Source organism: Schistocerca nitens, chromosome 6, assembly GCF_023898315.1.
Source record: "Schistocerca nitens isolate TAMUIC-IGC-003100 chromosome 6, iqSchNite1.1, whole genome shotgun sequence".
Lineage (NCBI taxonomy): Eukaryota > Metazoa > Arthropoda > Insecta > Orthoptera > Acrididae > Schistocerca > Schistocerca nitens.
The window spans coordinates 422,034,525-422,056,827 of NC_064619.1; the positions used below are offsets into that span (position 1 = coordinate 422,034,525).

The 22,303-nt window shown below is 41.1% G+C and overlaps 1 protein-coding gene across 2 annotated transcripts in view; it reads right to left on the reverse strand.

Moving 5' to 3' along the window:
- Positions 1-22,303, reverse strand: part of LOC126262908 (tRNA selenocysteine 1-associated protein 1) — a 54,545-nt gene that overhangs the window by 23,923 nt on the left and 8,319 nt on the right. The window contains exons 2-4 of one of the 2 annotated variants that reach the window (XM_049959815.1): positions 16,278-16,475; positions 14,911-15,067; positions 9,855-10,023 (exon numbers count right to left, since the gene is read on the reverse strand). In XM_049959815.1, the coding sequence (XP_049815772.1) occupies positions 9,855-10,023; positions 14,911-15,067; positions 16,278-16,475 (524 nt within the window). The remainder of the gene's footprint in view (positions 1-9,854; positions 10,024-14,910; positions 15,068-16,277; positions 16,476-22,303) is intronic. The other variant, XM_049959816.1, reaches the window with a different exon arrangement.

Here is a 22,303-nt window from a genome sequence, read left to right on the forward strand (position 1 = left end):
CGGAGCAAGAGCCAAAAGCAAACTCCAGGAGGTATATGCGATCAAAGGAGTCATCGAAGGAGGCAGCACAGGATGGGTGGCCACGCATGGCAAACAAGAGGCATGCATACCTGCTGAGGAGAGTCACAGCAGTAGGACAGTAGTAGTTCAGCAGCTTCTGCATAGAGACTCTCAACCAGGTTAGTGTTGTTTGTTTGTTTGGGTTTAATGGCGCTCAACTGCTGAGGTCATTAGTGCCAGGTTAGTGTCAAAGGTGCTAATGGACAAACAGATGCCATGATGATGGATAGTATTGAGACGGCATATGAGGGATAGACGTGCAGATGCACATACGAAACACCCGTAGGCTAGTTTCGAACGGACAAGGGACCAGTACAAATGGAGGAGGGAGGTTTGATCTGCTCCCCAGTAAGTACCACTGAGGACACGTAGAACACTGAGTGACTGTATACAGTGACCTTCCAGGTAAGACACGTGAGAGGGTCAAGAAAGTTTCCTGTGGAGCATGAGGCATAGGAATTTTGAACAGAAGAGCAACAGGCCCAAGATGTAATGACAGAGGAAGAAACCGAATGCACCGCCAGAAATTCATACAAACGTTTTTGCCAGTGGAAAAGCCAATGTCAACACTCCATGAGTCGAGACAATCGAGGCAAAACTGATGACACTGCTCAATGAGACAGGTCCATGGAGAACTGCAATCGATGGCAAAATTGTCAATGAAAAGGAAGCAGGAGATGCCTGCGGGGAGACAGGCCATTACAGGGTTAATGGTGATAGCAAAGAGGACGAAACTCAGGACGGAACCCTTAGGCACACCATTTTCCTGGATAAAGGTGTCTGACAAAGCAGAACCCATACTTAACTTGAAATCTTGGTCCTTCAAAAATTCCCAAAGGAAATGGGGCAGGAGCGATGGAAGCCCCACATGTAGAGAGTATGGGGGATACCAGTCCTCCAGCAGGTTTCATGGGCCTTCTCCAAATCGAAAAACACGGCTACAGTCTGGGATTTCCACAGAAAACTATTCATGACATGGGTGGACAAAGTGCGTGCAGTGGTTAGCAAATTGTGAGACTCAAGAAACCATATCAGCCAGTCATGAATCATATATTCCATCACCTTGAAAACACAGGTGGTGAGCGAAATGGGGCAAGAGCTAGAAGGAAGGTGTTTGTGCTTACCGGACTTCGGTATGAGTATGACAATGGCTTCGTGCCAGTGACTGGGAAATGTGCCTCTGCCCAGATGCGGTTATACGTTTGAAGCAGAAACTGCTTGCACGCAAGAGAAAGATGCTGCAACATCTGAATGTGAACATCGCCTGGCCCTGGGGTGGAGGATCAGGATGAAATGAGAGCATGAGCTAGCTCCCCCACAGTAAAGGCGGCATTGTAGCACTCACGATTCTAAGAAGAGAAGGATTCGCCCGAGCCTCCTCCACTTGTTTCTGACAGAGGAAGGCAGGGCGATAGTGGGAGGAGCTCAAAATCTCCGCAAAATGGCAGCCCAAGGTGTTGGAATAGCAATAGGGTCCACGATGACATCGTCTGCTACTGTCAGGCCGAAAACTGGGGAACGGATCTCGGCCCCAGAGAGCCATTGGAGACTGGCCCACATGATGGAAGAGGGAGTGGAAATGATAAAATAACTACTGAGTGAAATCCAGCTAGCTTTTTCACTATCCTGAAGAACGCAACAACACTGTGCAAGCAACTGTTAATAATGAAGGCAGTTTGCCATCATAGGATGATGGTTAAAAACATGGAGAGGACGTCTCCGCGCACGAATTGCATCATGGCATGCATCAGTCAACCAAGGGACCAGGAGACAGCTTGGTAAAGAGGAAGTGCAAGGAATGGAATGTTCTGCAGCAGTAAGGATAATGTTTGTTAAGATATTCTACCTGGTCATCACAAATGGGGAAATGCTGTTCATCGAAGGTCACCAGGGAGGAGTAAAACCTCCAGTTGGTCTTACAAGGGGAGGCCGCCAATTGTGAAATTCAGATTCGATTCATACTGTGCATAATAAAAGCTCATGGCCAGAGATGTAATGTGGCAAAGCACCAAGATGCACTTCTCAGCCGTTGTCGAGAAAATCGACAGTTAAAAGAAACCGTTGCGGTGAAATACTCTCTACGATTAATAGTTTTCTACAGCGTCGTGACGCAGCGGTAAGCGCTCGGGTTCGTAATCTGAAGGTCGCCGAATCGAATCTCGCGCCATGCAATTTTTTTTTATTATTAGTTTTTTATCTGTCCTTCAAGTGTAACGAGGAGTAACGGAGTTTATATTTCATACCTGCCACAGCGAATTTGTGTTCGTGGGGTCTCTATTCTAATTCGAAAGTTTGTCTTACACTATACGTATTCGTTTTGGAATATCATTTCTACGTCTTCTGTTAACTATATGTGGTTAACATTATGAAGACAATTAATAACATTTGTGAAATACAACTTTGTTTGCGGAAAACATAATGATGTTCGAAGTCGCCAGTTTTTCCATGACAAATGACTTTCAACAACTTATTATATCCATAATTGTTGCAACTGATTGCCGGGAATTATATCTGTGTGTGTGTGTGTGTGTATAAACATTTGAATTACAAAAAACAAATACTAAAAAAAAAAAGTTGCATGGTGCGATATTCGATCCGGCGACCTTCGGATTACAAACCCGAGCGCTTACCGCTGCGCCACGACGCTGTGGAAAATTATTAATCATAGAGAGTATTTCACAGCAACGGTTTCTTTTAACTGTCGATTTTCTCGACAACGGCTGAGAAGTGCATCTTGGTGATTTGCCACATTACACCTCTGGCCATGAGCTTTTATTATGCACAGTATGAATCGAATCTGAATTTCACAATTGGCGGCCTCCCCTTATTAGTAAGCTGCCATTTGGGTGTGCACATAGGTGGTGTAGGAGTCAGCAAACAGATAGCACACGGGGAAATGGTTGCTTGAGTATGAGTCAAGAGAGAACAGACCACTCGAGAGGATGGGTGAGCTGGTGGGCAGTGCAGGATAGGTCCAAATGGATATAGATGTGCATGGAGTCTGAAAGGAACATGGGTGCTCCTGTGATAAGGCTGAATACGGCACCTCTTGGACAGGTTCTGGGAAATCCCCAAAGAGGATAGTGCGCATTACAGTTACAGAGCAGCAAAAGGGGTGAGGTAGCTGCCCAATAATCTGAAGTAAGTCTGCCCTGCTGACATCGAATGACGGAAGGATGTAAACTATACAAACGCAAAAGGTCAAGTGAGGAAGGAAAAGGCGAACTGCAACAGCTTGAAGGCAGGTAGTCAGGGAGATGTGTTGACTATGAAAATCATCCAATATAAGCAGCATGACTCCTCCACGAAATGGAATGCCATCCTTGGGGACCAGGTCAAAATGGACCAGGAAAAAATCTGAGAGGTAAAACCGGTCATGGGGACACAATTCTGTGTCAGAGAACAAGTGGACACTGCAATTCTAAGAGCAGCAGTAAATGCTCTTAGTTGAATTGAAGACCACGAATGTTCCATTGGAGGAGAGTCATGAGGAGGAAAAAATGAAGGGATGTCACCACAACGGCTGCAAGTGCCAGCCTTCGGAGATTCACTACTACAGGGCACGGAGGTAGGAGAATCCCGTTCCATGAGGTCTACAGAAGTGTTGGCATTCTCCTTCTGTAGGCCTGCAGAGTCCAGGACAGACAAACTGTTGGTGGTTCACACCGGTGACATGGAGGCTGGCCTGACAACAGTACGACATGGCTATACCTTCAAAGAAGATCTTCAAGTCAGTGAAGGAGAAGACAGTTTGCCTTTTTTTGACTTCTTGCAGTCTTTCCAGCTGGAAAAACATGACTCAGATGTTAGTTGGCTAGAGGGACATAGCAAGTCTTCACGGGCGTATTCCTTCTGTCCTTTCCAGCCTGCCAGTTGCATAGCAGGTGACTTCGCCCCATGAGGCGAAAAATTGGTGTTTGTTGCACAGCTGGAGGAGTAGGCGGGAACGTTACCATGATGCTGGGCGATTTCACAACCGCGGTGATAAACCTGAGGTTACATGTCTGCATGCCCATGTCCTCCGTGGTGCGAGATAGCAAGAACAGTACTACAGGTGCCAGATTGTAGAACACAGGGTTTCAGACTAGCCAACAACTTGTGAACAACTGGGTAAGGCACTTTTTCCTTCACCCAGATCTCCTAGACAGCCCACTCATTAAGATACATAGGGTAATTGCGGGAGGGGGCGGCACAATCACCATTGAAGTTGATGGATCGACGTCGCCACTGCAGTTCATGGAGTGGGGAGGAAGCGGACATACACCCTCGTGAGCATCCCTACCACAGGTTACACATTTGGCTGGGTGTCAACAGGACTCACGAGTGTGGTTGTAATTATGATACTGGTAGCAGCGCATCAGGTTCAGATTATATGGTATGACTGTGATAACTTCATAACCTGCTTTGATCTCTGATGGAAGAACCACTCTATTAAAAGTGAGAAAGAGGGTGTGTGTGGGCACTAAGAAGGCATCGACTTTTTAAGTCACCCACTGAACTGAAATGACACCCTGATAAGAGGGGTACGTTTGGATTTCTGCCTCGGTCAGACCATCGAGCAGCCTAGTGTAAACAATACCACGGGAAGAATTCAGCATTCGATTCGCCTCGACACACACGGGATAACCATGGAGGAGTGAAGCTGCAAGCAGTTGTTGTGCTTGAGAATCAGAAGTAGTCTCCAAAAGCAAAGTGACATTGTGTAAACGAGAGCAGCATTTCACAGGGCCAGCAATTGCATCAACACCTTTCTGAATAATAAATGGATTTACCGTAGCGAAGGACTGACCATCTTCGGTGCATGAAACCACAAGGAACTGTGGTGTAGCTGGGAGGGTCTTTGAATTGTTAGCGTCATTCCGTTTACGTTTTGTAGCCGTTGACTGTGGAGATGATTGGCTCATTGCAAGTAAATCCCCCACGGTTGCCAGAGTCTCCGATGGCATGCTCCTCCCAATTGGGGGCCCCCTTCAGAAGGGTGCGCACCCGCCTTAGGTGATTGTTCACACCTCCCGAACACCTGACAGAGGGTCCAATCGGCAATTTTGGAAGGTAGCAAATCATGCAATCAACCCACCATGTATCAGGAGGTTATGTGCAAACCCTATCTGTCAACCATGGGCAGGGAATTACAAATTACCCAGTCACCTGTTATATGTAAGACACATGGACTGGCCTTCAGGAGCGCACAGGGAGGAAGAAAAAAAAGAAGAAGCTCAAATGCCAAAAGGGAGTAAGGATAGGAGAAGGTGAACAAGAAAGAAAAACGGAACAAAAGACAATGGAGAGTATTCTGATACTGACTACCGAAAATGCAGAATATACTTCCAAAAACAGCCCAGGCATGTTCCCCAAGAGAGGGGTAAAAGAACAGCAAGAGGATAAACATGCAGCATGGAAGGGACAAGATGCTCCAAAGGCTGGGGCCTGATGGTAGTCAAACACGAAGCTACCAAAAAGCAGCAAGCCCCCTGGTGGAGGATGTGCATTACCCCAGTTCCCAGATTGAAACCAGATAATGACAAGGAAGAAATTATTCAGGTAGTGAAGGGAGACGAAAATTTAATAGTCATGGGTGACTGGAATTCGTCAGTAGGAAAAGGGAGAGAAGGAAACATAGTAGGTGAATATGGATTGGGGGGAAGAAATGAAAGAGGAAGCCGCCTTGTAGAATTTTGCACAGAGCATGACTTAATCATAGCTAACACTTGGTTCAAGAATCATAAAAGAAGGTTGTATACCTGGAAGAATCCTGGAGATACTAATAGGTATCAGATAGATTATATAATGGTAAGACAGAGATTTAGGAACCAGGTTTTAAATTGTAAGACATTTCCAGGGGCAGATGTGGATTCTGACCACAATCTATTGGTTATGACCTGCAGATTGAAACTGAAGAAACTGCAAAAAGGTGGGAATTTAAGGAGATGGGACCTGGATAAACTGAAAGAACCAGAGGTTGTAGAGAGTTTCAGAGAGAGCATAAGGGAACAATTGACAGGAATGGGGGAAAGAAATACAGTAGAAGAAGAATGGGTAGCTCTGAGGGATGAAGTAGTGAAGGCAGCAGAGGATCAAGTAGGTAAAAAGACGAGGGCTAATAGAAATCCTTGGGTAACAGAAGAAATATTGAATTTAATTGATGAAAGGAGAAAATATAAAAATGCAGTAAATGAAGCAGGCAAAAGGGAATATAAATGTCTCAAAAATGAGATCGACAGAAAGTGCAAAATGGCTAAGCAGGGATGGCTAGAGGACAAATGTAAGGATGTAGAGGCTTATCTCACTAGGGGTAAGATAGATACTGCCTACAGGAAAATTAAAAAGACCTTTGGAGAGAAGAGAACCACTTGTATGAATATCAAGAGCTCAGATGGCAACCCAGTTCTAAGCAAAGAAGGGAAGGCAGAAAGGTGGAAAGAGTATATAGAGGGTTTATACAAGGGCGATGTACTTGAGGACAGCATTATGGAAATGGAAGAGGATGTAGATGAAGATGAAATGGGAGATAAGATACTGCGTGAAGAGTTTGACAGAGCACTGAAAGACCTGAGTCGAAACAAGGCCCCGGGAGTAGACAACATTCCATTAGAACTACTGATGGCCTTGGGAGAGCCAGTCATGACAAAACTCTACCATCTGGTGAACAAGATGTATGAGACAGGCGAAATACCCACAGACTTCAAGAAGAATATAATAATTCCAATCCCAAAGAAAGCAGTTGTTGACAGCTGTGAAAATTACCGAACTATCAGTTTAATAAGTCACAGCTGCAAAATACTAACGCGAATTCTTTACAGACGAATGGAAAAACTGGTAGAAGCGGACCTCGGGGAAGATCAGTTTGGATTCCGTAGAAATGTTGGAACACGTGAGGCAATACTAACCTTACGACTTATCTTAGAAGAAAGATTAAGAAAAGGCAAACCTACGTTTCTAGCATTTGTAGACTTAGAGAAAGCTTTTGACAACGTTAACTGGAATACACTCTTTCAAATTCTGAAGGTGGCAGGGGTAAAATACAGGGAGCGAAAGGCTATTTACAATTTGTACAGAAACCAGATGGCAGTTATAAGAGTCGAGGGGCATGAAAGGGAAGCAATGGTTGGGAAAGGAGTGAGACAGGGTTGTAGCCTCTCCCCGATGTTATTCAATCTGTATATTGAGCAAGCAGTAAAGGAAACAAAAGAAAAATTCGGAGTAGGTATTAAAATTCATGGAGAAGAAATAAAAACTTTGAGGTTCGCCGATGACATTGTAATTCTGTCAGAGACAGCAAAGGACTTGGAAGAGCAGTTGAACGGAATGGACAGTGTCTTGAAAGGAGGATATAAGATGAACATCAACAAAAGCAAAACGAGGATAATGGAATGTAGTCAAATTAAATCGGGTGATGCTGAGGGGATTAGATTAGGAAATGAGACACTTAAAGTAGTAAAGGAGTTTTGCTATTTAGAGAGGATATAAAATGTAGACTGGCAATGGCAAGGAAATCGTTTCTGAAGAAGAGAAATTTGTTAACATCGAGTATAGATTTAAGTGTCAGGAAGTCGTTTCTGAAAGTATTTGTATGGAGTGTAGCCATGTATGGAAGTGAAACATGGACGATAACCAGTTTGGACAAGAAGAGAATAGAAGCTTTCGAAATGTGGTGCTACAGAAGAATGCTGAAGATAAGGTGGGTAGATCACGTAACTAATGAGGAGGTATTGAATAGGATTGGGGAGAAGAGAAGTTTGTGGCACAACTTGACTAGAAGAAGGGATCGGTTGGTAGGACATGTTTTGAGGCATCAAGGGATCACAAATTTAGCATTGGAGGGCAGCGTGGAGGGTAAAAATCGTAGAGGGAGACCAAGAGATCAATACACTAAGCAGATTCAGAAGGATGTAGGTTGCAGTAGGTACTGGGAGATGAAGAAGCTTGCACAGGATAGAGTAGCATGGAGAGCTGCATCAAACCAGTCTCAGGACTGAAGACCACAACAACAACAACAACAACAACAACAAATGACAAGGGACAGGTACAATAATAGTATGTAGCTATTTCAGTTCTAAGTGTGGATATTACATAATGTGTACAATGCAAATCAGAGTGTTTATGTCCAAGGCCAGCCACAAGGGGCTACTAAAAGATATCAATCAAAACAAAACAAAAACAATAGTTAACATTTGGAGAGAGACGAATAATAGAAAAGTTGAAAAAGAAAGAGGAGGAGGAGGAGGAAGAAATCAATGGAAAACAGCAAAAGATAGAGAGAGATATATGCACAGTCAAGAAATCAGGTTTTCGCGGAATTACTGAAGCACTTACTGAATAGTAACTGCATTCAAAAGAAAAACTGAGAAATTAGTGCTGGTTTCCGAAGACCAATTGTTAGCTTTATATAAAAAGTGCAAAGTGGAATGACGAAAGTATAATTTAAAGTAATAACAAAATAGGCAGACTTATTTCAGAGAGAGGAATAAGAATGAGATAGATAACAAATGTACCAAATCCAATGGACTGTTTGTGGAACCGTGACCGGTTGGAGACAAACATAGTACAATGAGAGGGTTACAACTGACCAGAATATTATGACTAAACATGTCATTAAGTATTTTATTTTCAGAATTCTGTGGATTAAATATAAAGATCAAATACCTAAATGACGCTAGAATGAGATTAAGATCAATATCCCGTGAATGACGAGCTCATTAGAGACAAGGCACAAGCTTGGATTGGATTGCAGAAGGACGTGGAAAGAAACCAGCCATGCCCCTTTCAAAAGGAACCATTTCTGCACCTGCCTTATGCAACTTTCAGCAACTGTGGTAAAACTAGATGTCGATGGCCAGTCACAAACTGAACTGCTGTCCCCTGCAATATGAGTGCAGAGTCTTAACACTGCGCCACTCTACTTGGTCAATAATGCCTTTACAGGTTTAAAAACTGAATCTCTAATAAAGAAGCCAGGCTATTTCTTATTTTGTATTCCATCAGTTATCAACCCAAACAATTACAAGTACTTGGTTCAAAATTACAACTTAACCAATCACACACATTTTCATCTTCCTCTCTCTACCTCATTTGTCTTCAAGCATGTGTTTCCAAAAGTGAAAGATGAATACTAATGAGATTCAAAACATACAGTGAACCTGATATTGTAATGTGCTCATCCTTGTCTCTTCTACATCTGCTAGTCCTCTAACCCTCACCTTTGATTCTGAAGTCCTGAGAACAATGTAACTAACATGTGTTCAGGCAGAATACTTATCACTACCAGTCTTTAACATATGGAAGCTATTTACATTTCTTTACATTAATTTGTTGTTAACTGAAAATGGATTAATTGAAATAAAACTTTTAGTTTTATTTTGTATTTGTAAAGTTTCAGAAAGTAAATATCTACCAAAGTCTATCTATTTATCTATCTATCTACCCAACTTCCTACTCACATTAATTCATGATTCAAACTTTTCATTTATATAATAGATTTTTTTACTTTGTTGTTCTGTGTTTCCGAACTAGTAAATCCAAAAAGAAAAGATCTATCAAAAAGATAACTGACAGCAGACCTAAGTTACCCACCAGTTTATGTCAGATATTTGTAAACTATACAACACAAGGGAGAATTTGAAATCAATCAATAACATCCTACCAGGACTAGTGCATCTAGACAACAAATGCGAGTTTAAACATGCAGGGGACTGAACATACTGTACTGCTCACTGTTTCACATCATTACACAAATTATGAAATGTGAAACAGCTGGCAGTCCCATACAGTCTCTCAAACACACGAACAAGAGTTACCCTGTGGTAGTAAACCTGTGTGGTTTCGGCACTGCGTTGCTTATTTTGATGGGTTTCCCGCCAAGTCCTTTGTATCCATTCATCTGGATAAGGCACAGCTTCTGTTCCTCTTCATTGGCAAACCTGATGAAGCCATAACCTTTACTGTAACCAGCATTGTCTAGTATCACTGAAACAAAGAACAAGTGTCACCAAACGTTCAATGTTTTATTTAAATCAATAAAATAAATAACTCGGTAATACAATACAAAATTTTGACTTCACATACACTCCTGGAAATGGAAAAAAGAACACATTGACACCGGTGTGTCAGACCCACCATACTTGCTCCGGACACTGCGAGAGGGCTGTACAAGCAATGATCACACGCACGGCACAGCGGACACACCAGGAACCGCGGTGTTGGCTGTCGAATGGCGCTAGCTGCGCAGCATTTGTGCACCACCGCCGTCAGTGTCAGCCAGTTTGCCATGGCATACGGAGCTCCATCGCAGTCTTTAACACTGGTAGCATGCCGTGACAGCGTGGACGTGAGCCGTATGTGCAGTTGATGGACTTTGAGCGAGGGCGTATAGTGGGCATGCGGGAGGCCAGGTGGACGTACCGCCGAATTGCTCAACACGAGGGGCGTGAGGTCTCCACAGTACATCGATGTTGTCGCCAGTGGTCGGCGGAAGGTGCACGTGCCCGTCGACCTGGGACCGGACCGCAGCGACGCACGGATGCACGACAAGACCGTAGGATCCTACGCAGTGCCGTAGGGGACCGCACCGCCACTTCCCAGCAAATTAGGGACACTGTTGCTCCTGGGGTATCGGCGAGGACCATTCGCAACCGTCTCCATGAAGCTGGGCTACGGTCCCGCACACCGTTAGGCCGTCTTCCGCTCACGCCCCAACATCGTGCAGCCCGCCTCCAGTGGTGTCGCGACAGGCGTGAATGGAGAGACGAATGGAGACGTGTCGTCTTCAGCGATGAGAGTCGCTTCTGCCTTGGTGCCAATGATGGTCGTATGCGTGTTTGGCGCCGTGCAGGTGAGCGCCACAATCAGGACTGCATACGACCGAGGCACACAGGGCCAACACCCGGCATCATGGTGTGGGGAGCGATCTCCTACACTGGCCGTACACCACTGGTGATCGTCGAGGGGACACTGAATAGTGCACGGTACATCCAAACCGTCATCGAACCCATCGTTCTACCATTCCTAGACCGGCAAGGGAACTTGCTGTTCCAACAGGACAATGCACGTCCGCATGTATCCCGTGCCACCCAACGTGCTCTAGAAGGTGTAAGTCAACTACCCTGGCCAGCAAGATCTCCGGATCTGTCCCCCATTGAACATGTTTGGGACTGGATGAAGCGTCGTCTCACGCGGTCTGCACGTCCAGCACGAACGCTGGTCCAACTGAGGCGCCAGGTGGAAATGGCATGGCAAGCCGTTCCACAGGACTACATCCAGCATCTCTACGATCGTCTCCATGGGAGAATAGCGGCCTGCATTGCTGCGAAAGGTGGATATACACTGTACTAGTGCCGACATTGTGCATGCTCTGTTGCCTGTGTCTATGTGCCTGTGGTTCTGTCAGTGTGATCATGTGATGTATCTGACCCCAGGAATGTGTCAATAAAGTTTCCCCTTCCTGGGACAATGAATTCACGGTGTTCTTATTTCAATTTCCAGGAGTGTATAACAGGGTGGTGTCTCTCACTGCCATAATTTTATTGAGTACTGAGTCTATGACTGCTTTTACTCCATGGAAGTTTCCATCATAAAATTAACAATAAATGTGCATGTATGGCTGACCACAGATTTCTCAGTATTTTCAACAACTTTTCATGTTTGGCTTTACTTAAATTCCCAAATACTTGCATGAGACTTGTTAAATCATTCCAGTGCAGTATAAAGATCTCACGTTTTGCCAACACTGAAAATGTATGATGTCCTCTAAGACATGCTAGATTTTTTTTGTCTTCTGAGAATAACAGAGCACAGGATCATGACACGGGCAAGTGCACTGTCCAGGTATGTGCCACGAAAGCATGAAAAATAAGTACAGCACAGAGAAATGTGGTTGCAAAATGAGAAGAAAAGTTATATAGTGAAACATGAAACGAACAATAAAAGCCTACCTCATGAGTGATCATTTTGGGTTCCAGAGAAATGTAGAAACTTGTGGCAATACTGCCTCTATAATGTATCTACGAAGATAGACTGAAAAAAGGAAAACCTTTATTTATAGCAGGAATTTTTTTACGCTATGTAAACTTTGAACACCAACAAAGAATAAATAAAAACTTGGGAGTTTGCCAATGACATCATAAATCGGTCAGAGACAGAAATGTACTTGGAAGAACAGTTGAAAAAAAAAGTAAAACAAAGGTAACAGAACGCAGTTGAATTAAATCACATGACAACTCAGAGAATTTGATTACGAAAGGAGACACTGATTACACAATTTTTGCTGTATGGACAGCAAAATAACCCAGGACGACTGAAGTACAGGTGATATAAACTGCACATTAGCAAAAGCAAGGAAAGTGTTACTGAAAAATATTTTAACATCTACGAGGGTAATCCCAAAAGTAAAGTCTCCTATTTTTTTATAAGTACAGAACTCTGTTTGTGTGGCAGTTGGTCACATTGTTATGAAGAGTGCTACATGTGCTGTGTGTAAACATGCACTGAGGCCCTCATCTCGGCTTGGCAGCCTTTGAGAATGGAGCTCTCGTTGGATGTTACTGCCAAGTGCGAATTGCGTGCGGTTACTCGGTTTTTGAACGCATAGGGCACTGCCCCGACTGAAATCCACCGCCAACTGACGGAAGTGTATGGTGAGTCCTCCATGGATGTCAAAAATGTTCGTAAGTGGTATAGAGAGTTTGCAGCTGGTCGGACCGAAATTCACGACAAACAAAGGAGCGGGAGACCGTCAATTTCTGAGGAGAGTGTTGAAGGTTGAGCAAAGCATGCGTGAAGATCGGCGGATCATCCTGGATGATCTCTGCGCATTGGTTCCTGAGGTTTCCTGCAGCACCTCTCACAGAATTTCAACGGAAACATTGAACTACTGGAAAGTGTGCGTAAGGTGGGTGCCACGCATGCTGACTGAGGACCACATGCGGCAACGAGTTGATGCTTCCCGCACATTTCTTCACCGCCTTGCAGCCGAACAGGACAATTTTCTAGACTCAATTGTCATGGTTGACAAAATCTGGGCATACCACTTTACACCCGAGACTAAACAACAATCACGCCAGTTCATAACTTTCTGAAGGCATGATGACGAGCTGGTATGACATGGGCATACAAAAACTGCCACAGGGTCTACAAAAATGAATTGACAGAAATGGTGATTATGTCAAAAAATAGATAAATGTTCAAGCTGTAAACTGATGTAAACCACTGTAGAAATAAACAAGTCTATGTACTTATAAAAATAGGAGACCTTACTTTTTGGATTACCCTCATAATATAAATTTAAATGTTAAGTCATTCCTGAATGTATATGTCTGGAGTGTAATATTAAGTGGGAGTAAAATATGGACGATTAACAGTAGGGGCAAGAAGATAATAGAAGCTTTTGAAATGTGGTGCAAAAGAATACTACAGATTAGATGGCTTAAACTGAACAACCAATGAACCGAACTGGGGACAAAAAAAGTGTTGTGGCACAACACTAAATAAAAGCTCTGATTGATAGGACACATCCTGTGGCATCAACAGTCAATTTAGCTATGGAGGGAAGTAAGGGAAGTACATGGGGTAAATGCTGTAGAGGGAGACCAAGGCTTGAACATTAATTATTCACCCTACGAAGACTCTCTGCACAACTGCTGATGGCTGTAGCTTTTTCAGTATATGTCTTAGAGCAATGTATCACTTCGAGCCGATACTCACTTGTTTCCACTCCATATCAACTTAAACTTTCAATCTTGTCTGCTGAATTTATTGTAATTATATTGTTTCTGCATTAATTTCATCCTGTGATTAAAATTATATACTGAAGACACCCACTGCAGTGTTTGCAATTAATAACATAGTTTATTTCATGAACACATAGGATCACTGGACTTATTGTCATATACTAGCTAACACTGATTATGTTGGCTGTGATGAGAAAGCTGTCAGTATCGATGGAGGAAATTTGATTTCAATCAAAACAGCTACTCTCACCAGCTACTATGCTGCAAGTCATCTTAAGATTGAACCATGAATACAGCAAGCAGGTTCATGTGGATGTAGTTTGCAATTTTATGCACAGATGAAGCGGCTTGCAAAGAGCAGAAAATCATGAAGAGCTCCATTAAACCAGTCTTTGGAATGAAGACCAAAACAACCCCCAAAGGGTATCATACGTTCCACTACTGACAGTAAGTTGAGTATCTTAACTACACATTTATACATGATAGTTGAGGGGACCTCAGTTGTTCAATATAAAATGTCAAATTAAAAACACATGCACTGGGAGTGATTATGATACAGCTTTTCAGAGAACATATTCTATGCTTTGGTAATAATTTCCACACAGCAAACGTGACTCTTGACTCATTATTTTATAGAACTTACAACTTATAACTGTTTGCTAGTTATAACACCTCAGAGCTCCAGCCTTAATGCTTTAAAAAGGTTATATTCCTTCCTACAGGTGGAAAGAGTAGAGCCCTAGGAACACATTCTACAAAACTACATCAATGAAGTATGAACGGTTTACGGTATGCTACTCATTTTCACAATGTTATTTACGGAGTTATGTTAAATGAGTGTTTCAATGTACACTTGTGGTCATGTCATCTGAATAACCAGCCAGAAATGGGAAAAAACATGAATTTACACTGATACAACCAAACAGTAATATCAACATGAATGGCAACAACCATCATGTTCATGAGTTGAGACTCTTGTGAATGTCAGAAACTCGGAAAAGGCAGTTAAAAATCCTTCATTAATTACATGCAATGAAGTAAACAAACAGTCTACTGCCTAAAAATTCTGTTACTTAACTACCATTACTATCAAACATAAATATTCTTAATAGACTGACAATAAGCTTACCTTTTGCTGTTCTGATTGATGGATATCGAGATGCAAACGTTTTGTACAGTGTGTAATCATCAACCTCAGGAGTTAAGTCACCCACCCACAGAGAATACTCCCGGTCACCTGACGGTCGGCCTGTCGTCCCAGCATGATTTAGTTTAAATCGTACAGGCTGAAAAATCACAGAATAATTAATATGTTTATGATAATATGTGCATACATAATAAATTACCAATCATGAAAAAAAAACAGGAAACAAATAACAATACTTGGTGGAATAGTATTGTTACTTATGCAATAGACAAAGTCTAGAAGGGAGATCATGATACAGCTTTTCAGAGAACATACTCTATGTTTTGTTAATAATTTATGTAGCCTACAGCAAAAGTGACTTTTGGCTTATTGTTTTACAGCTCTTACAACAATAATTCTTAGCTAACATCTCAAGGCCCCAAAAATTAGCACCAACGTGCACTAATTGTACTTAAAACAGTTCTCTTCACTGACTAGCACTCATTGCTCACTGCTTCTGTCCAGGATTTACTGTAAATTGTTCAAGAAGTTCACAATTGGGACATAATCTGCAAACTATTATGCTACAATTTTCTATTCATTAACAGGCAAGCAATTTTAAAATGCAACACAAAATTTCAATGAAAATTAGAAGTATGACAACAAAAAGGAGTTTCATTATTGTACAAATAGAATAGAAACACCATGTTGGAAAAGGTAATTCTACATACTTGTCAAAAATTAAAGACTGTTATTAAATCAGAATTACCTTTGACATCGATTATGTTAGCTGTTAAATAAATTGGCCAGAGGTAACTAAGTAAGAAAGTGACATGTGTACACACATGAAGAAGGGTAAAAAACAAGAAGAAAGGGAATTAGTATAACAGTGCTATGCAATTACAATCATATTCTAGTAATAGTGTTACATTACTACATAGTCTAATAGTGTTCTATGTATCCACTACTTCTACCAGTGAATAAGATCATTTGGTACAGTTAATATATGAATATTATCCCCAAGCATGAGCACTTGTTTCAAGCAATGGTACCTTTACTTAGTAATTACTGACAGAGGCCCTTGTCATTCTAGCTAATTTCAAGAGATTCAGCACTCTTATCAGTGAGGCAAACATGTATCACTGTGTAAAATACCACAATACAAAAGTTATGGAATCTGAGTGAAAAAGTGCACTAGCATAATCCAGTTTCCATTTGGAAAGTTTCTGAACTCATAAAGCTAAAACTTGAAACCGTGGTTTGTATACTTTGTGGAAGCATTTAAAAATGAAGAAGCGAAAAGTGTATGGCCTGTTAAATGACCAACTAATGTTTAACATGCTTACAAATAGCTGAAATCAAATACTCACTGGATTAGTGTTAGGAATAACTTTTCCACTTAATTTGTGCATTGCATTCAGTGCAGCTTCATCAGTTGCAAAGTGCACAAAGCAGTAACCAGCAGGCTCCCCTGTGTATTTATTTCTCATAACTTTAACATTCTGAGGATTCTCTCCCATTCTTTGAAATGCAGACATAATAAAACTTTCTGTCATATAGGGTTCTAACTGTAACATTACAAAAAGACAGACTTCATGATAGGGAAATACAAGTGTTAAATATTTACAGATGACAACTGAAGGGAAAGTTGAACAGTGATATAATCAGGGTCTTCGCTCACCTGCAACAATTTCTATAGCTCGGCGGTAACGGTTTCTCACAATGTTTACTGATATGCACACAAAAATATAACAGTCTAGTGTATATGTGGGTTTGCAATCAAATAATACAACTAATAACAAACATGTACTAATTTTTATTTCTACTGATTCCTGCTTCGCTTGTAACTTCAAACAGGTGCTGTCAATATAGATTGATCATTGCCTCAATAATTCGAAGCCATTATTTAGAGATTATGAGATATTTGCTTATAAGCCATATTTTGTATAGTCCACTAAAGAAGGAGATAAACATTGCACAAATTTTATTACAACGCCCAACTTATTTTCACACTGATCAGCTTGCAAATAGAGGACAAAAGTAAACACCTAAACAGCACTGTGTGGCACACATGAAAGAAAGGTGAAGACAATAGTATCCTTCCTATTAAAATATTACTCCTAACTTTAAGGGACAACCATACAATTAATGCATGAATGTAAGATCTGATGTATTTAACAGAAATCTGGGGTAAACCTCACAAATTTACTCATACTGTGCAAACGGCCTTTTCTTCATTTTTTGCTTTTGTGATTTACTGGTGTTTCTGTTACTGATATATACAGCACATCTGCAGAAACTATGTTGAAATAATATTAATGATTTCATCCTAAGGTGGAATCTATGTTCTGATGTCAAGCTGCTCTGTAGTGTAGCCCAAAATCCAGGTTATGCAGGAAAGTGACAGTTTGGCTGTAGGTTTGTAAGCCAAAAAATGCAAACATGAAGCCTAGGTTGTGGTGACAGACTGCTCCGTAGAGTAGCCTGTGGTCTGTGTTAGCCTGGAAACTGATAGTTTGATTTTCCATCATATTTATTTATACCCAGAATCCTGTGATCTATACTTGCTCTCTCTTATCGTGTATCCTCAGGGCAATTTCTCTGGTGTTTCAGAAGATATTTTGCAGTTTCGTTTTTTTTTTTTTTTAATGACCAACCGTTGTCAGCCCAAACAATTCCAAGTCTGCAATGTCCTTTGGAAGACTTATATATCTACATCAACATCAGAGGCAGTCAGCATGCGCATCATGCTCATTTGTTATCTGCAACCTTGGCAGCTGCTTGGGATTGAGGTAATGAATAACTCTTGGCTCAAGCACTCATAGTGGAAGGGAAAGTTGCACACAATGAAAGCCCTTGTTTAATTAATTAATTTTCATTTGACAATTTTTTGTAATTTTAAGACTATGAGCTGCAAATCACTAGTTTTTATAATTTCAGGATGATGCTGTTCATAAACTACACAGATATGAATATCAAATTAGGCATTCTTATATCCAGTGGTTATAAGAATGAGCCAAGAAAACTTCAGGAAAAAATCTGACAACATCTGCATCAATGATGCAAATTCCTAATAAAATCAAAAAAGTAGTGGCTCGAAGTTATCCCAGCAGGAACTATTCCGGCTTGTTTAGAGTCTCTTCCGTAGAATATACGACGGTTGGAACTTCAATAGTGGCAACTATTTATTTACAGCTTGTATAAAATAGATGCGTGTTTCAAAGTTTTACTGACCTTCAAAGTAGTCACCAGCTTTGTGTATAGCTCATTGCCAGTGATGTGGAAGTCATAAGAGACTCTTAACAGTGCCAGTTGTGTTGACAGTTCGAGTGGCGCCGTCTATTGCCCGACGAATTTGTAACAGTTCTGAAGTGAATACTGTGAAGTGCTGTAGGTGGTATAGATAATCTGCAGCTATCTTCAATATTTCCATGACACACTCTCACGAGCCAAACAAATGCATAACCATGCATAATGCCCTTATTTCCATACATTCAATTTCATACATTAGTCGTATTTGGTGTGGATCCCACAAACTTGACCAATACTCATAGGGGATGCAAAATTGATTTGTAAGCAGTCTCCTCTATAGACCGAATGTAGTATCCTGTCAATAAACCAAAGTCTGCTACTTATCTACAACCATTCCATAGGCACATAAATGGTTACACTCAGGTATATGAATGCGCCAACTGATTCCAAATGTGTCTCACTGATGATGTCATAAGATACTACTTTTCTGCGTTTTGTGAAGTGCATATTTTTACGCAACTGAGCATTTAAAACAAGTTGCAATCTTTGCACAGCTTCGAAATCTTATCAAAATCTGACAAAATGTGTTGAAAGAGTTTTGCATGTTTGAATTTAGTTTTAATTTGCTTCAAGATAGAGTTTCTAGATTTTAGAGATGCATACACATTTACATTTTGCATTTCATCATTATGTGTGCTCTTAGTCTTGCGTTAACCAACAATAAGCAAGCTAGTTCTGTCAAATAAATGAATCATTTAGTAGATACAAAACATTATTTCAAGGCTTTAATGACTTGTTCTTTTTGTGTAGGTCTTCAAATACCTCATCAGGGTGATTAGGTAGTTTTTTTTTCCAGGTAGTACTTCATTATAGATAGCTGCACCACCTGCAAAATGTCTGATGTTAATACTGTGCGCCACATCATTAACATATAATATAACCAACTAAGGTCACAGCACACTTTCCTAGGCATACCTGAAGTTACGTCTTCATCTACTGATTATTCTTTTTCCAAGATACCAGCCTGCATTCTCCCTACCAAGAAATCCTCAATGTAGTCACAGATTCTGTGAGATACCTCATATAATCATACTTTTGTTAATAACTGTAATGTGAAGCTCATGGACTTTTTATATAAGTTTTGGTTTTGTTTTGTACCAGATGGTTATTATTAAACTGGTGTTCTGAGTGCTATAGTGTGGGCTGTACACATAGTAGGCACTGACACATTGTAGGTATGTTCATTAATTGGTGTACTCGTGGAATTTGCTGGGGGAAAAAAACTGAAGTTCCACCTTCTGCCACTGGATGAGAATATTGTCCTGTAAGCAATCACAATGTGGTGTGGTAGCAGTAAATGGGATGGAACAACCAAACGTACGATAACGATGGTTCTAGCATGTTTATTAGGACATGGTCACAAGTTGCAGTATGTGTTCAGTATGGTCTCCTGACTCAGCAAACATGCTGCATCTTTCACATGGTTTAGTACACACTTGCTTACAGCACATAAGATGTAATCAGAGCAATATGTCATCATATACTATCCTTAAGATCAGAAGTCCTGATACATCCCTGACGGACACAATCCTTCAGTAATCCCCACAACCAGAAGGCACATGAAATTGCCTAGAGACAATAAGCTCATTACTTGAGGTTTCCAAAAGTATATCTTCTATCTGGAAAGTGACAGGTGGTGTCATCCCAACTTGTATGAAAATAGTGGTGTGTGTGTGTGTGTGTGTGTGTGTGTGTGTGTGTTCTTGCAAAGTTGGAATCAAGGGGTAATGGATGTTCCTGCACAACATGTAAAGGAGTACAGGCCCATATTTGACATTCTTTACATTTACAGCACCGTGCTCAATAAAATGTGCCTTGTCTGTCCAAAGAATATTCCCTGCCTACATGTCACCCACTTCCATGCATGCCAAAAACAATGAGCAAAGTCATGGTTTTGTAGCCTATCTTGGAGCTTCATTTGGTGCACATTCTGAATCTTGTAGGGATACCAGTGTAAAATGCACTGCAAAGTCTTTTGAACAGTTACTCAGAGGAGAGAGAATTCCTATGACATATCTCCAGCACGTTGCAGAATTTGAGGCATCTGCTACTCGGTCACCTGTAGCTAAATCAACTTAATCAACAACAGACTACAGAAATGGATAGTCTTCCTCTCCCTGCTGCACCACCTAATTCACCTGTTTCTCTTAATTTCTTGATCATATTCTTTAGCCCATTTATCGACATGGGGCCTCTTCAAAGATGTTTCTGTTGGCCATATTTCCACAAGGCTGCATTTTGTACCATTCTTAACCCTTTGTACCAACAGTCACTTCACAAAAGAAATAAACATACGTTGCCAAGCATCAGACAGCATACTGGCATCAAAACAGGGAACATTTCACATTCTGACTGCTTACAGCACCATATTTTCGCTTGACGGCATAAAGTGGAACTACTAATTTTTTTTCAGCGTACTCTTTGAATGCACCAATTAATGAACATATCTACGATGTTTCTGCATCCTGTGATGTACACAGCCCAAACTGCACCACTCACAACACCATTAGTTTAATTCCAAGCACCTGGTATTTGAGTGGGGGGGAAGGGGGTATCCAATTTGTCCCCCAACCAAAAACCCCAAACACCCATGGGAGTTCGTTTAGTAATATATTAGTTCTTAGAATATTCTGAATATATGCTTTATGACAAAATGGCTGTTGTGTGCTTACTATGGTTGCAGGAGGTATTTCATGGTTACCGTATTGTGGTTTAAACAGGTTGCTCGAGACTCTCACTTTCATTGTGTCACAGATCAAAGCTGACATGTGGTAAGAACTCTTTGGTGTTTCCAGTAAATCCACCAAAAAAAGCAGCAGGTTCTTCTTCAAATGTTTTAACATTATATGTCAAGGTAATTTTTTATGGATGCTACAATTACTTGAGGCTGGACTGCATCAATACGTTGTAACCAACTTCCCTTGTAGAAAAATGATGTACCCAGAACTCTCTCAATGAAATTAAATTGCGATTTGCCTTTCTCACATTGCCATTCTATTTTATATCATTCTGCATCACAAGTCTGATGCTATAATCAAATAACATAACAGAATTATATCCACTTATGAACATTAATGTGTACTTGGTTTACTTTCAAAATAGAGTTATTGTTGTTGTCTTCAGTCCTGAGACTGGTTTGTTGCAGCTCTCCATGCTACTCTATGCTGTGCAAGCTTCTTCATCTCCCAGTACTTACTGCAACCTACATCCTTCTGAATCTGCTTAGTGTATTCATCTCTTGGTCTCCCTCTATGATTTATACCCTCCACGCTGCCCTCCAATGCTAAATTTGTGATCCCTTGATGCCTCAGAACATGTCCTACCAACCCGTCCCTTCTTCTTGTCAAGTTGCGCCACAAAATCGTCTTCTCCCCAATTCTATTCAATACCTCCTCATTAGTTATGTGATCTACCCATCTAATCTTCAGCATTCTTCTGTAGCACCACATTTTGAAAGCTTCTATTCTCTTCTTGTCCAAACTATTTATCGTCCATGTTTCACTTCCATACATGGCTACACTCCATACAAATACTTTCAGAAACAACTTCCTGACACTTAAATCTATACTCGATGTTAACAAATTTCTCTTCTTCAGAAACGCTTTCATTGCCATTGCCAGTCAACATTTTATATCTTCTCTACTTCAACCATCATCAGTTATTTTGCTCCCTAAATAGCAAAACTCCTTTACTACTTTAAGTGTCTCATTTCCCAATCTAATTCCCTCAGCATCACCCGACTTAATTCGACTACATTCCATTATCCTCGTTTTGCTATTGTTGATGTTCATCTTATATCCTCCTTCCAAGACACTGTCCATTCCGTTCAACTGCTCTTCCAAGTCCTTTGCTGTCTCTGACAGAATTACAATGTCATCAGTGAATCTCAACGTTTTTATTTCTTCTCCATGGACTTTAATACCTACTCCGAATTTTTCTTTTGTTTCCTTCACTGCTTGCTCAATATACAGATTGAATAACATCGGGGAGAGGCTACAACCCTGTCTCACTCCCTTCCCAACCACTGCTTCCCTTTCATGCCCCTCGACTCTTGTAACTGCCATCTGGTTTCTGTACAAATTGT